This window comes from Crocodylus siamensis, chromosome 13, assembly GCF_052110815.1.
Source record: "Crocodylus siamensis isolate JL-2025a chromosome 13, ASM5211081v1, whole genome shotgun sequence".
In the NCBI taxonomy this organism is placed as follows: Eukaryota; Metazoa; Chordata; order Crocodylia; family Crocodylidae; genus Crocodylus; species Crocodylus siamensis.
In genome coordinates, this window is record NC_143407.1 from 10,933,242 (window position 1) to 10,954,721 (window position 21,480).

Here is a 21,480-nt window from a genome sequence, read left to right on the forward strand (position 1 = left end):
CCAAGTGACTGGCATGCTGCCGACCAGCAGCCAACCCTTTTTTATACTGCGTATATAAAAAAGGGTTGGCTGCCAGTCTGCACTATGCCCATCGCTTCCAGACTGCAATATACTGGCCCACAGTTTGCCGGTCCACTGTCTAAAAAGGGTGGGAATTGCTGCTCTAAAACCTCATCCACAGGACTGTGTTGAACATCAGCAGGCTTGTAGGCATCTTGTAAAGGGACCTTGAAGGGACATTAGTTAAACAAACACTAGGTGACATCTGTATGAGCAGGCAGATTCCTTTAGTAATTTGCTTCAGAATTTGCTGGTCATAACAGGAGCCTGACGCATCAGTATCCTACGCCAGTATAACACAGCTCAGTAGCAGAGCCCATGTCAGCGGGGCTGTACAGAAGGAGTCCAGTGTGTCTGAATGAACCTAGTAAATGCAGATGAAAGACTTGCATCTCCAAGGTCATTGCTTTGCATCCATAAGAAACCTACTGGTTACTCTGGTCACAGCCCTTCATTTAAGGTCTGACCACCTCATCAGGAGGATGAACAGAGGCAGTGCAACTCTACACCTGGAGCCGTCGCACAGTGCAGGCATGATCAACCTCCACTGTGGCAATGGCTACTTTTGTACTCCTTCTCCCCACCACCCGCTCAGTTATGCTGCCGAGGATGAAGTGTGTGCCACCATGTGTTTGTTTGAGCAGGTCCTGATTAAAAGGGACAACCAACAGCTCTGTTCCCATGCCCAAAACGGCAACAGCTGACCTGCTGATGAGACGGTGCCAGGCTACGTCTTTAAAAGAAGCCTCCCAGGCAAGAGATGTGGTTTTTCTAATCATTTTTAATTAGACTGTAATGATTTATTGCTCATCTGCAAGGATTAATATTGCATTCATTAAAAATCATTCATATACAAAATAAACCTATCCCTCCCAGGTCGATGAGAACATGCTCCCTCTGACAGAATCAAGGTTTCCCTAGACATGGGACCATTTGTTCCATTGTGTCCTTTTGTTACATGGCTTATACAGAGATGAAGCCCTTAAGCTAAGATTCCTTTTGACACTAACACTGAGACAGACAAATGGAACAGAGGGGTCTGGACTCTGGAACTGGCCAGGATCCCACCCCCCCCGACAGTCACAAGGGCAAACATTTAGGAACATATGTGGGCTCTACTTGGTTGAGTGGGAGACCAAGTCTGCTCTGAGATCCAGGGCTGCGATTACAGGAGCTTCCTATGCGTGTACAAAGCGAGGAGGGAAAGCGCAAACCAGAGAGTCCTGGTACATGGCAAACCCTCTGGATTGCATCAACAATTAAGAGAGCTTCCCCATGCTCCCAGCCGTATCTTCTTCACTGGGCGAGAGAAAAGGAGAGCAAGACCCCCAGCCCCCGCCCACAAGAGATCACAGACTTGTTGGTTCAGTGGAAATCCAGGCTGCGGAGGAAGGGGTACATGGGCAGACTACAGCAATCCTTATACTCAAGGCATGGTCCTTTGGAAGCCGGTCTGGCAGTCAGAGGCAGCCAAAGGCAGCAATGAGTCAGCGAAGCAGCTACGTGCATCTCAGAGAAGGGGCAGAAAAGATGACCAAGGGGCTGTGCTGGACTGTAAAGAAGAGAGTGGGGAAATAAGAGACTAGCCACTGGAGGCACTGCATGGTTTTGGGAAAGTGAGCTACCCCTTTTAATCTTAACTTAGCCTCTGTTCTGATCAACTAAGAGCTTTTATCTCCTAGACAGAGCAAGCAGCCAGCATCACCCACAAACAAGCAGAAGTAGGTTTCTTAAAGAGAGCACTAGGAATGCATCCTCTGTATGTGGGCAAGATTGGCCAGAAAGTGACTTCTGATAGCAAGGGAGCACAAGAGGTGATGGCTGCGGTCCACTGTAGCACCTTGATTGTCTTTGTACCAGCAGATTCTAGCAGAATTGGAAGTACCTGGACCAATGCCACATGCTCAGCAGAAATCCCTTTGTGAGCTGGGTCCCTGGAGCTCTTTCATTTGTACATTCACTGAGCACTGAACTAAAATCAAGGCTGTACATTTTGTGCTGTAATTTTTGTCACATTAAGTTTGGGGCCAAGGGCTGAAAAACCACAGAGGCATTTTGGCCCTTTTGCACGGAGCCGGAATATGTTGAACCAAGTAAAATAGGACAACCTGCCACCTAAGGGGCTAGGGAGGGAAGAGCTGATTAAAGCAGCTGAAAGGCTTTAGAAAACAGCAGTGCAGTTGGCCAAGGATTCTGCCTCCAACGTTCAGTTGCTATGAACAGAGCCTGAAGATGGAGCTAAGTGCTTTGCAGAACGGTCCATCAGCCACAGGATTTAGACTTCAGCATGAGAGCTACGCCGCTAGAAAAGCTGACAGAAAAAGGTGCTACATCATCAAATGTCTCCCATGTTAAGCAGGGGACAGGAGCAGGAAGGGCCATCTCCGTGTCTAAACTCACTTCTGCTTAGAAGCCTAGGGAGTTCATGGGAGGCTCCAACGCACACTGGAGCCCTCCAACAGGAACTGCCCTTAGCTGGATGGGCAGCAGCATGTTCTTAGCTGCCCCCAACAGATCTACAGTGTTTCCGCTCAGAAACACTTCCATTAAAACATTTTAGGCTCAAAAATGAAAGGAAAAAATGATTTTTTAAACTCAAATAAGGTGCAGTTTGGCTAAAAAAAAAAAATACCTAGGAAAATGAGGATTATGCTGGTTACCAATCCCCATTCAAATTCAGATTAGCACCTGAAACAGAATAGATAACACCCACTGAGGCTTACCCTTACCAGGCTCCAAACCACCTCCACATAGGAAATTTGGTCTGGGGTTATTCACCAATTCCCTAGCTGGCCATTAGGTGCCGCTCTGCTCCAATGCACTGAACTAGCAGCTAAAAACTGGGCTCGTTAAGGCAATTTAGAAGTTGCAGATAATCCTGCACAGAAAAAAAAACATATAGTACAGTATATCAGTATTTTCAGGTATCCCAGCTAAGGTGCACTGGAAAAGGTAAAAACCACCGCAGGAATTAATCGCTCTTCATGATCAGGAAAGGAAACCCTTCCATGAGTGAAAGCCTGAAACCATGCTGGTTTTGGCCATGAAGCAGTAAAGCAAATCCCAGGTTTTCTGCCAGGATCAGACAGAGAAAGATGCGATCACATGAAAAAAGTCAAACAAAAAAGCAACATTAAAATCACGCAGATAAAAGAAAAATAAAAACAGCTTAAAAAAAGAAAAGAAAAGGAGTAAAACAAAATAAAATGATCTTTAAAAATAATCTCTAAATTGTCTCGTGTGGTCTGGTCCTTCACCATTATGGTCCATCAGTATCTGTAATGGAAGGAAAGGGGGAGACCAGTCAGGCACTGAGTACTGTCTGGGGACCAACATCAAAGCAAAACCTTGCAACTGCAAAGAACCGTTTCCCCTCCATGTATCAGAGTTCTTGTCCCCTCCAATGGCAATTTCCCAACCGACCGAAGCATCAGCTCCACACCTTCATCTTAGCTAATTATCCAAACCTCTCCAGAGCTAGGAGGATTCTGGTCTGTGTCCCAGTCAGCTAGACAGCACTAGGAGAAAATAACCCAACCCAAAGCATGCTGGCTCACAATAGAGGCTCATCCCATGATCCTACCACTGAAAAGGAGCATCAGAAGATATCAGACAGATTCTTTAATCCCCCCAAACACAAAAGTTACCTATAATAGTTGGGTTTGAAAGGCCCGTTTTTGTTGAGTCCCATATATTTTGCTTGATCGTCCGATAGCTCCGTCAGATGGGCATCAAAAGAAGGCAGGTGCAAGCTGGCAACATATTCATCTGAGCAGAGTAAAGATGAAACCAGAGGAAATTAGGTTAGGTGAACTTACTCTTCTAAGCACACTCTACAGGACTGACAGTGTGATGACATACTACTCTATGGCACCCACACTTTTTGGATAAGTGCAGTAGATGAACTGATTCAGAATACAGTGGATGGGATTAGAGTGCCAGATAAACCTAATAAAAAGTTGTGTCTCAAGAAATTGATAGACTAGATCCCATTTACGACAGAAGAACATTTTGCATTGTAGGTCTCAGGCTACGAAAAACTGCATAGATTAGGTGGAGGAAGGGCACTGAGAAGGGATATAAGATTACAGGCTGAATGAGCTGGGAGTTACAAGGATGCCCAAGCTTCATATTTCAGGGCAGAAGGATTGCCAGTGTCAAGTCAGGAAGAAATCACCCCACGGGATGGCCTTGCAGTTATAGGACTTATCTTTCTCCGATGCATCAAAGCAGATTGATCAGTTTGTTCCAAAACAACAAGCCCCATGCTTGAGGTGATGCATGTTAACGGCTCTAAAAAGCCTTGTCGCCACCCAGCATTAGTATGTGCTAATGGCATAAGCAGATATTTAAACGGTTGATGGGGCACTTCCAGGCTGTTGTTAGACAAACAATGCGATTGGCCAAAGTTCAAATGTGTAAAGTGCAAGGTAAGGCTACTTGCTTAGAGGTGCCGTGCTTTATCAAGAGTCACCTCTAGGCTTTCCATTGTGTAAGAAGTACCCCGTTAAGATCAAAAAGCACCAATGCGCCAAGCAGCAGTGTGCAGAGGCCTGCTACAAAAGATAACTGCTTTTAACCCACCTTCCTAGATTTCATGTAAATATGGTTAACACTGATGTTGACTGACTGCACTCACTCAAGCTAAGTTAGGCTACAGCTCCCAACATGCTGTATCTGAAGCTGAGCTGCCACTCCTCTTAGTTGCCACAAAAGCTACCACTAATGGTAACATGGCCTTCACACCAGCTACATATTTCTGCTTCAAACCTTAGTCTTAATATTTAAAATAATCTTCCTGATCTCCCAGCACAGAGAGAAGAGCAAACTGATGCAAACTGGGCAGGGAAGAAAACTGTGGCTTAGAGCCCTGTCAGGCAGAATAAGCCCCTTTCACTCTTTGAGAAGGCAGAGGAAACGTTCAAGAACAAAGACAAATCCAAACAAGCTGGTCAGCAGAGAGCACCAGCTCACTAAAGGCGCACACACATTGTCACCACAAACAGCAAGGCCCCCCAACCCCCATATGCTTTGGCAACCTCTGCTGAACAATCTTGCACTGTCCCTTTGGACGCCAGGTTCCCTTTCCTATAAGGAGCAAGAAATGAACCAGAGAGCACTGAAAAAGTATGGCAAGATTGTGATTGCTAACAACCTAGCAGGGTTCTGATCAAAGCCTACAGGACTCTACAGACCCCTTGTAATGTCATTCAAGATCAAGCAGTTCCCTTTACTCACCCATTTTCTTAGGCAGCAGATACACGTCTTGTTTGTAACGTCCCTCAGGAGCATTGTAGAGCTCAATCAAAGCCAGAGCCTACAGGGATCATACAGAGTCAGTCAGTCATGGAAACGGAGTGCAACAGCATTAACAAAAGAAGAGCTACCCATGGTTTCTGCCATGCAGCCACAAGAACAATTCATCAGCTGTGAGTTAGAGGGACAGTGTGAAATCAGTCTTGGCCCACAGTTCTGCCTCCTACAAAACCCATCAGCAATTAAATGGTTCTGATTGAGGGGAAACGTTTCTGTCCTTGCACCCGCATTTTAAGTGCTGCTGCTTTAGAACTGGAGAGGGAAAGTGAGCAGCCCCTTTTAATTGCCCAAACCAAGGCTGCTCAATCTCTAGCCCCTGGCACTGTGTCACCCAGCCTGCAGGACTCCTTATGAGTCCATAGGGAAGCTCGCAGGGCATGAACCTGCATGCCAGGTTGGGCATGTGGGGTGGCATGGGGCCACTACAGCCTGGGCCCCACGTACGGGATTGAATGGGGCCAGCAAGGGGCCCTCAGAGCCCAATCCTAGTGGGCAGAGGTGGTGCGGGGCCCAATCCTGGCACACAGGTTTTTATCCAGCCTGCTCAGCCCCATGCTCCTCATTTGACCCAGTGATGAAAGGCTGAGCACCACTGGTTCAACCTGTTTGCTTGGTATAAGTGAACTGCAGATATGGTAGAGAAGTAAACCAATGATAACATTCTCTTAAAAATCCTACGGCTGCCAGAAACAGCAATTCACATAACAATTCCCCTACAACTCCCTTCTGCCGTACTCAGCAAGCTTTACTTTAGATGAAGTTTGTCCATTTGCTACAACTGGATTTCCCATTGTGCCCATTTCTTTGGCTTACACCAGGGCCGAGATAATCTTGGCTACCTGTTGCACAAGGCCAAGTGCAGTCAGCTCTCCATCAAATTTGCAAGAGCAGAGCTTATAAAGTTGGACCCATAATGAAAAATACAAGTGGCCACGGTGATGGGCACCCATCTGAGGTGACACTGAGGTGGCCAAAAGCCACTTGAACACTATTTCATCCAAGCCCAGTTCCAAGAAATAACAGTTCTAAAAAACCACAAGCAGCTGAAGCCTTGCAAGTCAGTGAAAGCACTTGCTGCCCAAGGGCTCTCTCTCAACACCAAGACCACAGGAGGCCATGGACTGCTAACTCCCCCATGTGTAAAGGGAGCGCTGGGCGGGCCAGGTGATGAAATGTTTCTTGAACAAACCTGAGTGGTGGCAGTGATGGACAAAACAAAGGTGGGAACCGTCGAACAGCTCAGGTTGAGAAGACGACCCTGAAAAGGACAACAGGATGAAGGCCAAACTCAGTGCACTGGAAGCTCAGAATCCCCACTGCCCTCTCAGCCACGATTCTTCACACTTATTAAAGCTGCCAGTCCATGGCATCAATCAGCCCAGACTCACTCACGTTCCCCATTTGGATTCATTCCTTGGAGGCAGGTCCTGCTGTCCCCCACCCCTAGGATCGCCTGTGCCCCCCTCCTACCCCCCATGCATCACCTGTGCCCACAACCCTCCTGCCCACACACTGGGGAGCTGGGGCCACAGGTCCATCATCTTAGCCCTCACCCCCCCCACCTCCCCCAGCAAAAATAAAAGTTGGCGCCTACGATTCCAGCAGCAAATCTGTGCTATGCCCAGAGAATTAAGACTGATTGATTGAACAGGAAGGAAAAAAATGACCCATTTAATAGCTTATTGGTCCTTCCTAAATCAAGATATAGTCTGCATTGATTTAATTGGTAGGCATAAACCCTGGTTGTTAAGAATAAGCCTGCAGGTAACTGGCTATCAAGACACCATTGTGTTCATAGGTCCTGCCTACCCCTTTGAGAAAACTCAAGCCAAGAAACCTTGTGACTATACTAGTTCTATGGCCATAATCTTCTGCCTCACAAGCCAAGACACTTCCACCACAGATACTGGTCTTAGTTATTATACCATAGCTTGGTATCTAGCCAATTTCCAACTCCAAATCTGCCTACAACTTTCTCCTGGGATGCAGAAACAGATGTTTCATAGTTTCTAGGGTCGGAAGGCACCTGAGCAGATCATCTAATCCGACCCCCTGCCGTGGCAGGAAAGAGTACTGGGGTCAAACAACCCCAGCAAGGTGTTCATCCAGCCTCCTCTTAAACACCCCCAGGGTAGGAGCCAGCACCACTTCCCTTGGAAGCTGGTTCCAGACCCTAGCCGCCCTGACCGTGAAGTAGCGCCTCCTGATATCTAGCCTAAACCTACCCTCTGCCAGCTTGTGACGGTTATTCCTGGTCACTCCTGGCGGTGCTCGGGGAAACAGTGACTCCCCCAATGCCTGCTGATCCCCCCTGACTAGTTTGTAACAGGCCACAAGATCCCCCCTCAGCCTTCTCTTTTGGAGGCTGAACAGGTTCAGGTCCCACAGCCCCCCCTCATAGGCCCTGCCCTGTTGCCCCCTGATCATGCGAGCGGCCTCCTCTGGACCCTCTCCATGCTGTCCACATCCCTCTTGAAGTGCGGCGCCCAGAACTGGACGCAGTACTCCAGCTGCGGCCTGACCAGTGCCGCATAGAGGGGGAGGATCACCTCCCTGGACCTGCTCGAGAAGCATCTGTGGATGCACAACAAGGTGCGGTTGGCCTTCCTGACCGCGTCCCCACACTGCCGGCCCATGTTCATCTTGGAGGCAATGACAACCCCCAGATCCTTTTCCGCCTCCGTGCTGACAAGAGGGGAGTTCCCTAACCTGTAGGTATGGTGCCGGTTGTTCCTCCCGAGGTGCATCACCTTGCACTTGTCTGTGTTGAAACCCATCCTATTCTCGTCCGCCCACCCTTGTAACCTGTCTAGGTCTGATTGTAGCCTGTTGCATCCTTCCAGTGTGGCCACGTCCCCCCACATCTTAGTGTCATCAGCAAATTTGAACAGGGTGCTTTTTACCCCCTCATCCAAATCACTGATGAAGATGTTGAACAGTGCGGGCCTGAGGACCGAGCCCTGGGGGACCCCGCTGCCCACGTCCCTCCAGGTTGAGAAGGACCCATCCACTACCACCCTCTGGGTGCGGCCCTCCAGCCAGTTGGCGACCCATTTGACTGTGTGGGTGTCTACACCACAGCCCCCCGGTTTCTTAATGAGAACGGGGTGAGAGACAGTGTCAAAAGCCTTCCGGAAGTCCAGGAAGACGATGTCCACTGCTACCCCTGCATCTAATGATCTGGTGATCTGATCGTAGAAGGCCACCAGGTTGGTCTGACAGGACCTGCCACTGATGAACCCGTGTTGGTTGCCCCTAAGCATGCAGTCACCTGCTGGCCTCTCCTGGATGTGCGCCAGAATAATTTTCTCAAACAGCTTGCCTAGGATCAAGGTAAGACTAACTGGCCTATAGCTTCCCGGGTCCTCCTTCCTGCCTTTTTTGAAGATGGGGACCACACTGGCCCTCTTCCAGTCCTCCGGTACCTCTCCAGAGCACCATGAGTGCTCATAAAGCCGTGCCAGGGGTCCTGCAATGACCTCGGCCAGTTCCTTTAGAACTCTAGGGTGGAGATCGTCCGGGCTGGCTGACTTGAATAAGTCCAAACCCTCCAGAAGCTGCCTAACTAAATCCTCGCTAACCCGTGGCCCAGGTGTGCCTCCCCCGGGGCCCAAGGGGAGCCCAGCAGGGAGGTGGCTGTTCTGGTTCCTACTTAGGAAGACAGAGGCAAAGAAATCATTAAGCATGTTAGCTTTGCCATCTGGTGTGACGATTAAGTTTCCCATCGCGTCCTGCAAGGGCCCCACATTACCCGGGACCTTCTTTTTACCCCCTATGTATTTAAAAAAGGACTTCTTACTGTCCTTAATGTGGGAAGCTAGTCCCAGTTCCATCTCCGCCTTGGCCTTCCTAACTACCCCCCTACATCCCCAAGTAACTACTGAATAGTCCTCCCTGGTGATGACCCCTTCTTTCCATTGGGTGTAAGCCTCCTTTTTAGCAAGGAGACATTCCCGGATGCTTTTGGTGAGCCACGGAGGCTTGTGTGCTCTCCTGCTCCCTTTGATCCTCATTGGGATTACCTTCCTTTGGGCTTGGAGGATCGTCTCCTTAAGGAGTGACCACTCTCCTTGGACACCCGGCTCCCGTCCCCTCCGGGACCTCAGCTCTTCTCCAACTATCCTCCTTAACTCCTTGAAGTCCGCCCTCCTAAAATCTAGGGCCGCTGCCTTACTGCATGCCTTGCCACCTTGCGCTGGATGGTGAATCCCAGCAGGCGATGTTCGCTGTCGCCCAGGTGGTTGAGCACCCGCAGCCCCCTCACCAGGTCATCACCCGTGGCCAGCACTAGGTCCAACAAGGCGTCCCCCCTGGTGGGGCTGTGCCCCTCCTGGGTTAGATGGAGGTCCTGCACTCTGGCCAAGGACCTACGTGAGCGGTCAGACCTGGCTGACTCTTCTTCCCAGCAGATGTCCGGGAAATTCAGGTCCCCCATGACTACCACATCCTTAGCCTTCACTACCTCTGTGAGCTGACCCAAGAAATCCTGGTCAAGCTCTTCTCCCTGGTTGGGAGGTCTGTAGTAGACCCCCACCGTTAAGTCCCTTTCCCCTCAACTGCCTTGTACTCTAACCCAAAGCACTTCAGGGTGCCCCTCCCCTGACTCCTTGCTAATTGACAAGAATGTGTATTCCTCCTTAATATAGAGCACCACTCCCCCACCTCTCTTTCCTATCCTGTCCCTGTACAGGGTCTCCATACAATGTAATGCCTCAACACTGACACTGCTGCCGCATCCATAGCCCATCTTCAAGGACATACCTCAGCCAGCAGCACCACCCGCTTGCCATCTGGCCAGATGACGTGGTCCACCTGTGAGCGTACACGTTCCCAAGTCAGCTCTGGGGTACGGAGACTAGTCTGCACAGGAAGAGAGAGAAACAAGCCAGAGTTATCACTTACTGACTGCCTTCCGTAGATCACTGTGGAAAGGGACAGAAGCTAGCTCCCGAAGTGAGGAAGTAAGAAGGCAGGGGATCATCACCAGTGGGTTGGTCTGAACTCAGCAATGAAGTTGTGGCTCAAGAACCAACCAAGACAGATGCTGCAGCTACTCACCACATCAATTTCTGTGTTGGAATGGCCCATGTTACACACAATGCAGCTGTTCTTCATTCGATCCAGATGTTCCCTGGTCACCACATTCTTGTTTCCTGCAGGGAAAAAAGCAGCAGCTAACGTAAACCCAAAGTGACTACAAGGACATCTACCAACACCTCCCTCCATTTGATGGGCTGAAGATTGCAGCCTCAAGTCTCACAAAGATTGCAAGCCTCAAACAGAACGAGCGAACAGTCCAGCCAGGGTGATCACCCTGACAGTCTAGCAGGGCAGGCTGGCTGACACACACCGCTATAAAGATGGGAAGGGAAAGAGACAAGGGAGAAAAGGAGGAGCAGCAGCAGCCCCAGATGAAGACTGATCTTGGGGTTACTTCCTGCTGATTAATGTAAGCATAGGCATGACCTCTGCCAGCTTAGCTGGCTATGGCACTGAGAGATTCTTTTTAGGGATCCACACCAGTGGCTCTGGATGGTAAAGTTCCCCAGGCAATAATGACCCCCAAACGACAGGGGAAATACATATGCTTAGGGATGACCTCTGTTTCTTCCCAGTGAACCCAGGAGTCACCCTGATGCACCCTGCCCCCTAGCAAACATAGCTCACATTTTTTACACCAAGACACAGCAATGGATCCAACTTTTCCCTCACTTTGCCCTGTACTAACTGCCATGGGGGACCTGGACTAGTTTGATTACCTCCTGCTAGCAGCTGAACTAGTGGAGCTGGTTCTGCAGCTCACCACCCAGAGGCAGGTGATTTCAGGAGTCACAATTGCTACTCCTCAGGCCACATGTGAGAGCTGAGGTGGAACAGGTGCTAACACACATGGTTGACAGCTCAGAGGTCACAAATTCAAGGCCACAGCAGAAGCATTCATGGCCTGGCCTATCAAATGCCAATGGATCTGCAAATTCTGCTAAATACCTTGTTGCTAGGATATGAAAAAGAAAGGAAGGCTGCATTTGTAACACATCAGAAGAATGAGCATATGGGGATCCTTCCAGATACCAGTGGAGATAATCATCACCTTGTACATGGATGCAAAACAATTCCTCAGAAGTTTCTTTTACCTGAAGCAAGCATCAGCCACCACCTTTCCTCCCACATGTCCTACCTGTGCAGGTTATAACAACATCCACCTGACGGATGACTTCATTGAGTTTCACCACCCGGAAGCCGTCCATGCTGGCAAAAGGAAAAGGGGAGAGTGAGACGAGAAAATGATGCACTCCACTTCCCTGGAAAGCTGAAGCCAGGAAGAAATGCAACAGCACTGCAAGGTCTGCTCTGGTTACATAACTGTTGCAGACTTCCCATCCATGCCCTTTTGGGAAGGCAAGAAAATAACCAGAGTACATTATTGCATGGTGAACTCTGTAGAAAGGATCTTTTGTAAAACCCACAGTTACGGATGTCATGGGGCAACTAAAGAAATCTGTGATGCTCACATCCAGGTTGGAATATCGGAAAGCAATGGATTCTCAAGCCATCCTTCTCACTAGCTAGCTTGAAGGCACCTAGCAATCATTTTATGTAGACCCTGTTGATTGATCTGAGCGAAGGATACAGGAACTCAAAGGCTACGAAAGTCTACCACAAGATTTCCAGCCTCCTAGAAGTCTAACCCATGGGTTATGAGGCTCTGGGCGAAGAAGGAACCTTCCTGAGCAAGCTAGTTTCACTTCTCCTTAGAGCTTGATCAAAGGGCTGGTCTCAATGGCTACCCAGTCTTGCACTTAGGATTGATCTCTTGAGACCGAATCCATATTAAAAGCCCCTTTAGCTCACCCCCAGATGCAATCCTGAGCAAGGTCAAGCTTCCCCTGGTCTGCTCCACCCACGCAGTGCGTTCAAAATCCGCCCAAGCTGTACAGGGCATGGCTGACGAAAGCTGTCAACAGTGATCCCACAACTCCCTGTACACTGCTGGCTCTCTCAAATGCCTGTAATTAGAGCCAAGCACAAAAGCTGAAACACACAGTCAGCCAGCTGATTCTCAGAATGGCTTTATTTGAGGAAGAGGAAGCTTCCTTGTGTACAGCCCTTCTAAGAATCAGTGTGCTCACTATTGTTTCCATCTGAGTCTGAGTGATCGCCCCATGAGGTAATGCAGAGGAACCTCGTGCATCTTGGGCTAAGAAAATGGATTTCAGATTCAACTTTAAAAAGTGGAGACAAAGCTTAAGAGGCCAGACAGACAGTGAGAGATTCTCACTCAGCAGCATTTAACACTCCACCTCTTACCAGGCTTGGAGAGCACAGATAGGGTCGATCTCGGTGATGTAGACTATGGCTCCTAGGGCCTTCAGGGCTGCACAGCAACCCTTTCCAACCTGCAACACAAACGACGTGAAAAAGCCTCAAAACACAGGAACTACTAGGTGCCCACTGACAGGCCACACAGGCACTCGTGTTATAATTATAGGTGTCTGTGATCTGAGCAAGATTCTAATCAGATACCTGCCAATTGCCAAGAACCAGCTCAAACCCCAGCTCAGGAGCAGAGGCGTGCTGCAACAGCTTTACAACATACTTGCCCATAGGCACTTGCTCTTTAGAACCCAGATCTTCCCCTCATCTAAACATCTTTCCAAGACCACCTGCTTGGAGCTCCTGCCTTTGGAATAACATCCAGCAGACAGAAGGGTTCCAGGAGGAACACATTAAGCTGTCAAAACAGACATTAAAGCCACAGGGATCCCATCTCACTTTTATTTTGAAAGTAAATACGTTCAGACCGGGATCTGTGTGAACCTCCAAACGTTCTTCCTTAAAAAATAAAATAAGATAAAATAGCAGCGGTGAATTTGTAACGCTCCAGCACGTACATGGGGTGGACAGGATGGCTCCACTCTCCAGCCTCTGGCATCTCATGTTTAATATGGCAAAACAGGCTGATGAGACTACAGATCCCAGCATGCAATGTGGCAGCTTGTTCTGAGCAGACAGGCAAATTACATGCAACGTGTGGGCTGTTGCCAGATTGCCAGCGTGGCTTCTTAGTTAGGCAAAGTTCGGGCTCCTTTGGTGCAAAAACAAGCTAACAAGCATATTCCAGGGGAAAAGAGCACTGACCGCTACTGCTAGTGCCCCAACTATGCTGGACACAGCCTTTAAGATAAATACGCACACAGATACCATACGTTCAGCTTCCTGCTTTGTGGTACCTCTTCTCCAATGACTCAGAAGAAAGATGCACAAATCCCCATTCCCCACAACCCCACCTGGCATAATCCAGGGGGTCTGTTAAATAGAGAGCTCCAAAGGACTTGAGAGTCCTCTGTTAATTGACCTCCTTCAGAAAGCAGTGCTGGATGCAATCAGCCTATATTCAACACCAATAAGTCTCCAGTCTCACTGTCCCTGCCCATGTAGGGCCCCATATGGCAATCCAGAGCAGCAACACCTGAGCTGAATGGCAATTCCTAAAGCAAACCTGCTGGCCAGCTGGGAAAGCGATGCTGTAGATAGCATCTCACTAAGTTCTGGCAAAGTTTTACTGCAGTAGCACACAGTGGGAAGGGTCCATCTTCTCATGCTCTGAAGACTCAACTCTCTCTCAGTTCAGCTAATTAATTAGCCAGTCACATATGGGATACTGTCTAGAGATCCAGCACTTCCTTGTTACGTTTTATTTCTTCATGTTCCCTTATTAGCAAGGACAAACAGCTACTACTAACAGGAGGTAAATGAACAGCTTGAAGGGAAGGCACAGGCCTTCCTTCTGCCTCAGAGATGCTGAAACCCAGCTCTGCTGCCACACACTTATCCACATAACTTACCTCACCATAGCCACACACCACCACTTGCTTTCCTCCAAACATCACATCCGTGGTCCTCTTTAAGCTACGGGATAGAAAAGAAACCTGTGTTGGGATCAGAGTCACAAAGTGTTCTGGACAGAGCTGCCTGCACAGGACAATGCTCCAATGTGACAGATCACATGCCCAGAGACTGCAACATTCAATGACGACAAAATACAGACAGATCTATTAGTGCAAGGTAGAGGAGGTGTGCAACATCCACAGCATTAAGAATCCATCTCACAACAGCCATACGTCCCACGAACAAGCCCCACAGTGTCCTGAGAGGTCAGACTCACCCATCCAAGATGGATTCTCGGCAACAGTACAGGTTATCAAATTTCTGTTTGGTGACTGAGTCGTTGACATTCATGGCTGGGACACACAACTTCCCAGCCTTGGAGAGCTGGTACAACCTGCAAGGAAAGAAAAGAGGTCTCAGCTACCATCTCCTTTGGACAAACTAAAGAGAGATCTGCAGGCAACAAAGCAAACGTGGTTAAAAAAGCCAATGAATAAGACAGGACCACCAGACCCCCTGGCTGAGCACCAGTGAGTCTAGGGGAATCTGAATGGACCATCCTTACATACCAAAACAAAGCATACTGATGGGCAGTCTCTTCTGGCCTCCATGCAACAGACAATGGGAAACCAACAGCAGAAGCCGACTGCCCTAAAGGAGCTAGAGCTACAGCAGCTCCTGGATTCATTACCTGTGCACACCAGTCACGCTCTCCTCTACGATACCTCTGATCTTCTTGAACACGTTGGGGTATTTCTTATAAACCCAATGGGTCAGATCTCCACCGTCATCCAAGATCTAGAGAACATGAAGAGAAGAAAAGGGGGGGTGGGGGGTGGAAAGCAGTCAGTCTCCTTTCCACTGCCAGAAAACCTGGTCACAGCCAATTGCAGTAATCTTCCAGTAAGAAGGAAGTGATCAGAGGGATTCTTCCACTGTTTGACTTCTTAGTCACATGGGAGCAGTTTGTACTTGCATAGGGACTTCCAGATTCAACCCCCAGCTGTCCATGATATGGTGGTTCATAGAATTATAGAGCGGTTGGGCTAGAAGGGATCTCCAAAGGTCATCTAGTCCAACCCCCTGCCCAAGACAGGATTATCTCTATCCAATCCATAATCTAAACTCTCTGCAAAATTACCACACACCCTGATGCACCACAAGTCATAACACCTAACCTGCCACAGGTAAAGCAAGGGACTCATGGCAGCCAATGTCCTGCTTCTATAAAAGGCTGTTATACACACAAGAGATCCCAGCTAAAAGGCTGTGCCCCCTCCCCCCAGAGGAAGGTAAAAACCCTACAGTCCATACCAATCTGACCATGGGGTAAAATTCCTTCTTGACCCCAAATCTGGTGATTAGTCTGACTCTGAGCAGAGAGGCAAGACCCTCTAAGGCAAGAACCTCCCGCTATAAATCCCAGTAGGAGCACTGGCACACCTCAGACAAAATCCCCAGCCTTAGCTGCAGCTGACACCCAATGCCTCTGAGGAAGACTTAAAAACACCCTTGACATGTAGCAGGAAGTGGGGGAAAGGGACAACCAATAAAGCTCAGAAGCATAGGAAATACCCATAGTAGAACATAGGCATAGCTTTGCCTAGATCATCCTAGACCAGTGGTTGTCCAACCTCTTGAACACCTCCAGTGATGGAGAGTCCACACTTCCCTAGGCAGACTGGTGGGGTACCCAACTTGTGACTCACTTTCCCCTTCTGTAAAACAGGGATGATACTTCTTCTACTTTATGGTGATGATAAGGGGGGCTGTTTGTCTACTGCTTCAAATTTTCTGCCACAGAAACGCTAGTAAAAGCACTAGCATCCGACTGCTGCTGACAGTCAAGAAGCCTGTGCCAAGATCAGAAGGAAAAACAACCCAGAGGTAATGAGGGTTGGCTTAGACGCACAGTTTTGGTCAGAAACAAAACTATGGGTGAAGAAGGAGTTCTCTACTAAACCCAATCCAGGTGTGAGAGGCTAGTGTCCCAAAGAGACTAGCTGTCTTGTCTCAGGGACTAAACACAGCACAAGAACTACACAACTCATTGCCATTCAGCTGCATTCAGAGTAGAAGGACAACTTCCACAAAAAGTCTTGTTGTGCAAGAGGACAACCCAACTGTGAACAAGAGCCACAGTGTAACCCAAAAGGTTTTCCATTTATTAACAATTCTAGGAGACCCAAGTGGCACTAGGAACAGAAAAAAGAACTGCTGCACATGGGAGGAGAGGCATGGAAATGGCTCCATTACCATGTTGGGCTGCCAGCCATCCATGTTAACACAACGGTCAATACACCACCAGAAGTCATCCTCCGACTCTCCCTTCCAGGAAAACACAGCAACACCTAGGGAGGAAGAAAAACCCAGCTACGGCTCTGATCGGAGGGACCTGAAGGCCAGCAGCAGACTCCCAGCAGGAAATGAGGCCTGGACTTCATACAGATCCACAACTGTTCCCCAATCCCTTCGGGCCCACCATGGCAATCACCCGCTGCTGAACCAGAGCTTTGTTTCCAGGAGCCTGTGCTCCAGGCTTGGAATGGGTCTCCTCTGGGCTACCAGAACGGTTCCCTACATGCCACAATAGTTATGATCAGCCCCCTCTCAACTCCTGCTACAGTGCAGTCTTGAATGCCACAGGCACCTCTCCTACAACCGAGCATAGGGATGTGGTGGATACAGACTCTATGAGGGGTTTGGTGGATGCAGACTCTGCAGAGGGGTTTGAAGTCCTTCTAAGGGCATTGCATGACTGTAGCATGAAGTTGCCACAGCCGCCTGGCTAACTCACCCCTGCTGCAGAGTATTCAGGAGCTAAGTTACTGAAGCTCATTGTTTAAAGGTAATCAGGTCTCACTGATGCTGGCCTGGAGGGACTGAGACTCCCTGAAACATTCCTGCAGAAGTGGCTGGGAAGCAGCAGATGGGCATGGGTGAGAACGGTGTGTACAGACTCCCAGGGAGGCCGCCTGTCGTTTACCATCTCCCCACTCCTCCTGTTGGGTTTCTGGGGGCCTACACGTTACTCACCAGCCTCAGCCAAGGCGGCAGCCACCTCATTCTGAGTGGAGTAGATGTTACAAGCAGACCAGCGGCACTGAGCTCCCAGCGCACACAGTGTCTCAATTAACACCTGAGGACAAAGACAAGGCAGTCAGCCAGGAGGAAGCAGTAATGGGAATCTGAGTGCAGAGATTTTCAGCACAGAAAGGTAAATCACAGTGACTCAGTCATAGGCAAATCTGCAATGGACACACCCAGTGACGTGAATCTGGGAGCAGTCACACTGGGAAGAATACATGCAGAAAACCAAGCTAGGAAATGCAAGAATGAATGGGGATAATCTGATGGGGAGCAATTATGCATAAAGGTGCACCCTCTTATTCCCCACGGCTGAAAAAGTTCCTGAGATGACTGCAAATAACGGTGAGAAGGAAAAGTGTCTTCCCTTGCCCCACAGAACCCTGAGTCAGGGAGTACTCACCGCAGTCTGTGCTGTAATGTGTGTACAGCCCACTATTTTAGCTCCTGCCAAAGGCTTCTCCCCCTGGGCCCGTTTCCTGAGTGAAATCAGAGCAGACATGTCTGTGAAAGGAACAGAGGGATTTTAACAATGTCTGTGTGCCACCCACCTGGTGGTATGCCCCACAAAGGCCTCCTAGCCAGCTCCTTGCTCTGCTGCATTTGCACTGCACCAACTCCCTGCACAGCATACACCCAGGAATGGCATTTCAAAGCAAAGAGTTCACTGTGATGCGTGCCCTGCAGAGACCCTGCTGGATCGGCTCTATCCCCCATGGCTTGGTTAGCGTGTAGGTGGAATCTGAAGGCAGAGTCCTTTCTAGCCAATCCCCAACAAATCGCAATTTAAAATGAATGCCACAGATTTTATAAGCTCTAAATAAAAGGGAGCTGCCAGGGCCATGCTCCAAATACTGTTCTAAAAACTTCAAGTACTGAACATTCATAGGGAAGTCTGTTACAACAGTAAGGGCTTCATAGCAGCTGTGGCCAGATCCCTAAAGCCACGCACCCTGCACCATTACCATACTGTCTGCTGGAGTTTGGTCCTTCCTGATTCCTGAAGAGGATTTCCAAGGTATTTGCAAACCAGAAAGTGACCTTGTTAGGTTTATGGTACCACAAGGGAACACACTCCACCCAGGAGGCCTGGATGACTCAGCAGCCCCTTCCTTCCTTTACCTTGCTCAGCAATCTCAATCTCCCGGCGTCCAAACTCCGCTTGCTTGATGTTCTTCACGCAGAAGTTGCTGCTGCCCTTGGAGTTGGTCTGATGCTTCTCCCGTGGGGTGCCTTCTTCATCATCAGAGCTGTCTGTGTAAGATGCAGCTAAATGAGAAATAGTAGGCAAAAGGCATGAGGGCCTCAAAGGACCAACAGATCAATTGCCTCTTTGCAGCTGTATTTCTAGTTGGCTTTACTTTCCACCCGGCATGGGGCTGGACAGTTTAAAGTGAAAACAGTACAAGGGAAAGCCAATATCCAGAAATATTGTTAAACTCTAGTTAACAAGTTAGCAATTAAAAAAAAAAAAAAAGTCAACAGATGCCTTTACAAAATTCAAATAAGTGCCAGCATGGCCAGGGCAGTTTAGGTTTCATCACATCATAAATCCCTCTGGAAGCGGAGGCTTTTAGCTAGAAATTTCACATACATCTGCAGTTGGTCATAGTAACGTTGGAGCAGGGTTTTAAGTATACCCTGAGGAAATATCAAGGGCTATAGGCTGTACAGAAGGAATAGGACAGGGAGGAAAAGCAGAGGTGTGGCACTCTCCATCAAGGAGGAATACGTATCCTCAGTGAGTGGCACAGGCTCAGGGGGGGCACACGGAAGTGGTCTGGGTTAGAATACAGGGTAGTCGAGGGGAAAGAGACTTAACGGTGGGGGTCTACTACAGACCACCCAACCACGGGGAAGAGCTAGACCAGGAATTCTTAAGTCAGCTCACGGAGCTAGTTAGGTCAAAGGACGTGGTCATTGTGGGGGACCTGAACTTTCCAGACATCTGCTGGGAAGAGCAGTCAGCCAGGTCTGATAGCTCACGTAGGTTCCTAGCCCAAATGCAGGACCTCCATCTAACCCAGGAGGTGCGCAGCCTCACCAGGGGAGATGCCTTGTTGGACCTCGTGCTAGCCACGGGTGACGACCTGGTGGGGGGCTGCGGGTGCTCGACCACGTGGGCGACAGCTATCATCGCCTGCTGGGATTCACCATCCAGTGCAAGGTGGCAAAGGCCTGCAGCAAGGCAGCAGCCCTAGATTTCAGGAGGGCGGACTTCACCGAGCTAAGGAGACTAGTCGGGGAGGCACTGAGGTCCCAGAGGGGAGGGGAGCCAGGTGTCCAAGAAGAGTGGTTGTTCCTTACAGAGACGATCCTCCAAGCCCAAAGGGAGATAATCCCAACACGGATCAAAGGGGGAAAGAGGGCGCAAAAGCCCCCATGGCTCACCAAAAGCATCTGGGAACGTCTCCTAGCTAAAAGGGAGGCGCACACCCGATGGCAGGGAGGGGCCATCCCCAGGGAGGACTACACTGCGGTTGCTCGGGGCTCCAGGGGGGCAGTCAGGAAGGCCAAGGTGGAGATGGGACTGGCACTAGCTTCCCAGATCAAAGGACAGCAAGAAGTCCTTTTTTAAATACACAAGGGGCAAAAAGAAGGTACCCGGTAACGTGTGGCCTCTGCAGGACACACCAAGAAATCTGGTCGTCACACCAGATGACAAAGCTAACCTATTTAATGTCTTCTTTGCCTCCATTTTCCCGAGCAGGGACCAAGTAACACCCCCCCCCCCGGGACCCCACAGGCCTCAGGGGAGGCGCACCTAGGCCAAGAGTTGGGGAGGATCTAGTCAGGGAACGTCTGGAGGGACTGGATGCATTTAAATCAGCTGGTCCAGACGATCTCCGCCCCTGGGTGCTGAGGGAATTAGCTGAGGTCATTGCGGGACCCCTGGCACAACTTTACGAGCACTTGTGATGCTCTGGTGGTGCCAGAGGACTGGAAGAGGGCCAACGTGGTTCCCATTTTTGAAAAGGGGAGGAAGGAGGACCCAAGGAACTATAGGCCGGTTAGTCTTACCTCAATCCTGGGTAAGCTTTTTGAGAGAATTATCCTGGCACATGTCCACGAGGGGCCAGTGGGGGGAGGTTATGCTTAGGGGCAACCAACATGGGTTCATGAGCAGCAGGTCCTGTCAGACCAACCTGGTGGCCTTCTACGACCAGGTCACCAAATCCTTAGAGGCAGGGGTAGCAGTGGACAGAGTCTTTCTAGACTTCAGGAAGGCCTCTGATACTGTCTCTCACCCCATTCTCATTAAGAAACTGGGGGCTGCGGTGCCAACACCTACGTAGTCAAATGGGTCACCAGCTGGCTGGAGGGCTGCACCCAGAGAGTGGTGGTGGATGGGTCATTCTCGACCTGGAGGGATGTGGGCAGTGGGGGCCCCCAGGGCTCGGTCCTCGGGCCCGCACTGTTCAACATCTTCATCAGTGACTTGGACGAGGGGGTAAAAAGCATCCTGTTCAAATTTGCAGATGACACTAAGATGTGGGGGGAAGTGGGTATGCTAGAAGAGAGGAATAGGCTACAATTGGACCTGGACAGGTTACAGGGGTGGGCGGATGAGAACAGGATGGGATTCAACACTGACAAGTGCAAGGTGCTGCACCTGGGGAGGAAGAACCAGCACCATACCTACTGGCTGGGGGACTCCCTTCTCGTCAGCGCAAAGACAGAAAAGGATCTTGGAGTCATCATAGATGCCAAGATGAACATGGGCCGGCAGTGTGGGGATGCAGTCAGGAAGGCCAACCGCACCTTGTCATGCATCCACAGGTCCAAAGAGGTGATCCTCCCCCTCTATGCAGCACTGGTCAGGCCACAGCGGGAGTACCGCATCCAGTTCTGAGCACCGCACTTCAAGATGGATGTGGACAACATAGAGAAGGTCCAGAGGAGGACCACTCGCATGATCAGGGGGCAGCAGAGCTGACCCTATGAGGAGAGGCGACGGGACCTGAACCTGTTCAGCCTCCACAAGAGAAGACTGAGGGGGGATCTAGTGGCCTGTTACAAACTAGTCAGAGGGGACCAGCAGGCATTGGGGGAGTCCCTGTTCCCCCAAGCACTGCCAGGAGTGACTAGAAATAACGGTCACAAGCTGGCAGAGGTAGATTCAGATTA

General features: G+C 49.7%; 1 protein-coding gene across 4 annotated transcripts in view; it reads right to left on the minus strand.

Moving 5' to 3' along the window:
• Positions 1-823: 823 nt before the first annotated feature.
• Positions 824-21,480, minus strand: part of AHCYL1 (adenosylhomocysteinase like 1) — a 45,361-nt gene continuing 24,704 nt past the window's right edge. For 2 of the 4 annotated variants that reach the window (XM_090025810.1, XM_090025809.1), the window contains exons 3-17: positions 18,475-18,606; positions 17,756-17,856; positions 17,302-17,404; positions 16,522-16,616; positions 14,957-15,063; positions 14,543-14,659; positions 14,223-14,286; positions 12,685-12,773; positions 11,555-11,625; positions 10,435-10,529; positions 10,138-10,236; positions 6,566-6,634; positions 5,299-5,377; positions 3,708-3,828; positions 824-3,336 (exon numbers count right to left, since the gene is read on the minus strand). In XM_090025810.1, coding sequence (XP_089881936.1) covers positions 3,330-3,336; positions 3,708-3,828; positions 5,299-5,377; positions 6,566-6,634; positions 10,138-10,236; positions 10,435-10,529; positions 11,555-11,625; positions 12,685-12,773; positions 14,223-14,286; positions 14,543-14,659; positions 14,957-15,063; positions 16,522-16,616; positions 17,302-17,404; positions 17,756-17,856; positions 18,475-18,606 — 1,349 coding nt within the window. In that variant the 3' untranslated portion in view covers positions 824-3,329. Of the gene's footprint in view, positions 3,337-3,707; positions 3,829-5,298; positions 5,378-6,565; positions 6,635-10,137; positions 10,237-10,434; positions 10,530-11,554; positions 11,626-12,684; positions 12,774-14,222; positions 14,287-14,542; positions 14,660-14,956; positions 15,064-16,521; positions 16,617-17,301; positions 17,405-17,755; positions 17,857-18,474; positions 18,622-21,480 lie in introns of all 4 variants that reach the window. The other 2 variants (XM_090025808.1, XM_090025807.1) reach the window with 1 other exon arrangement.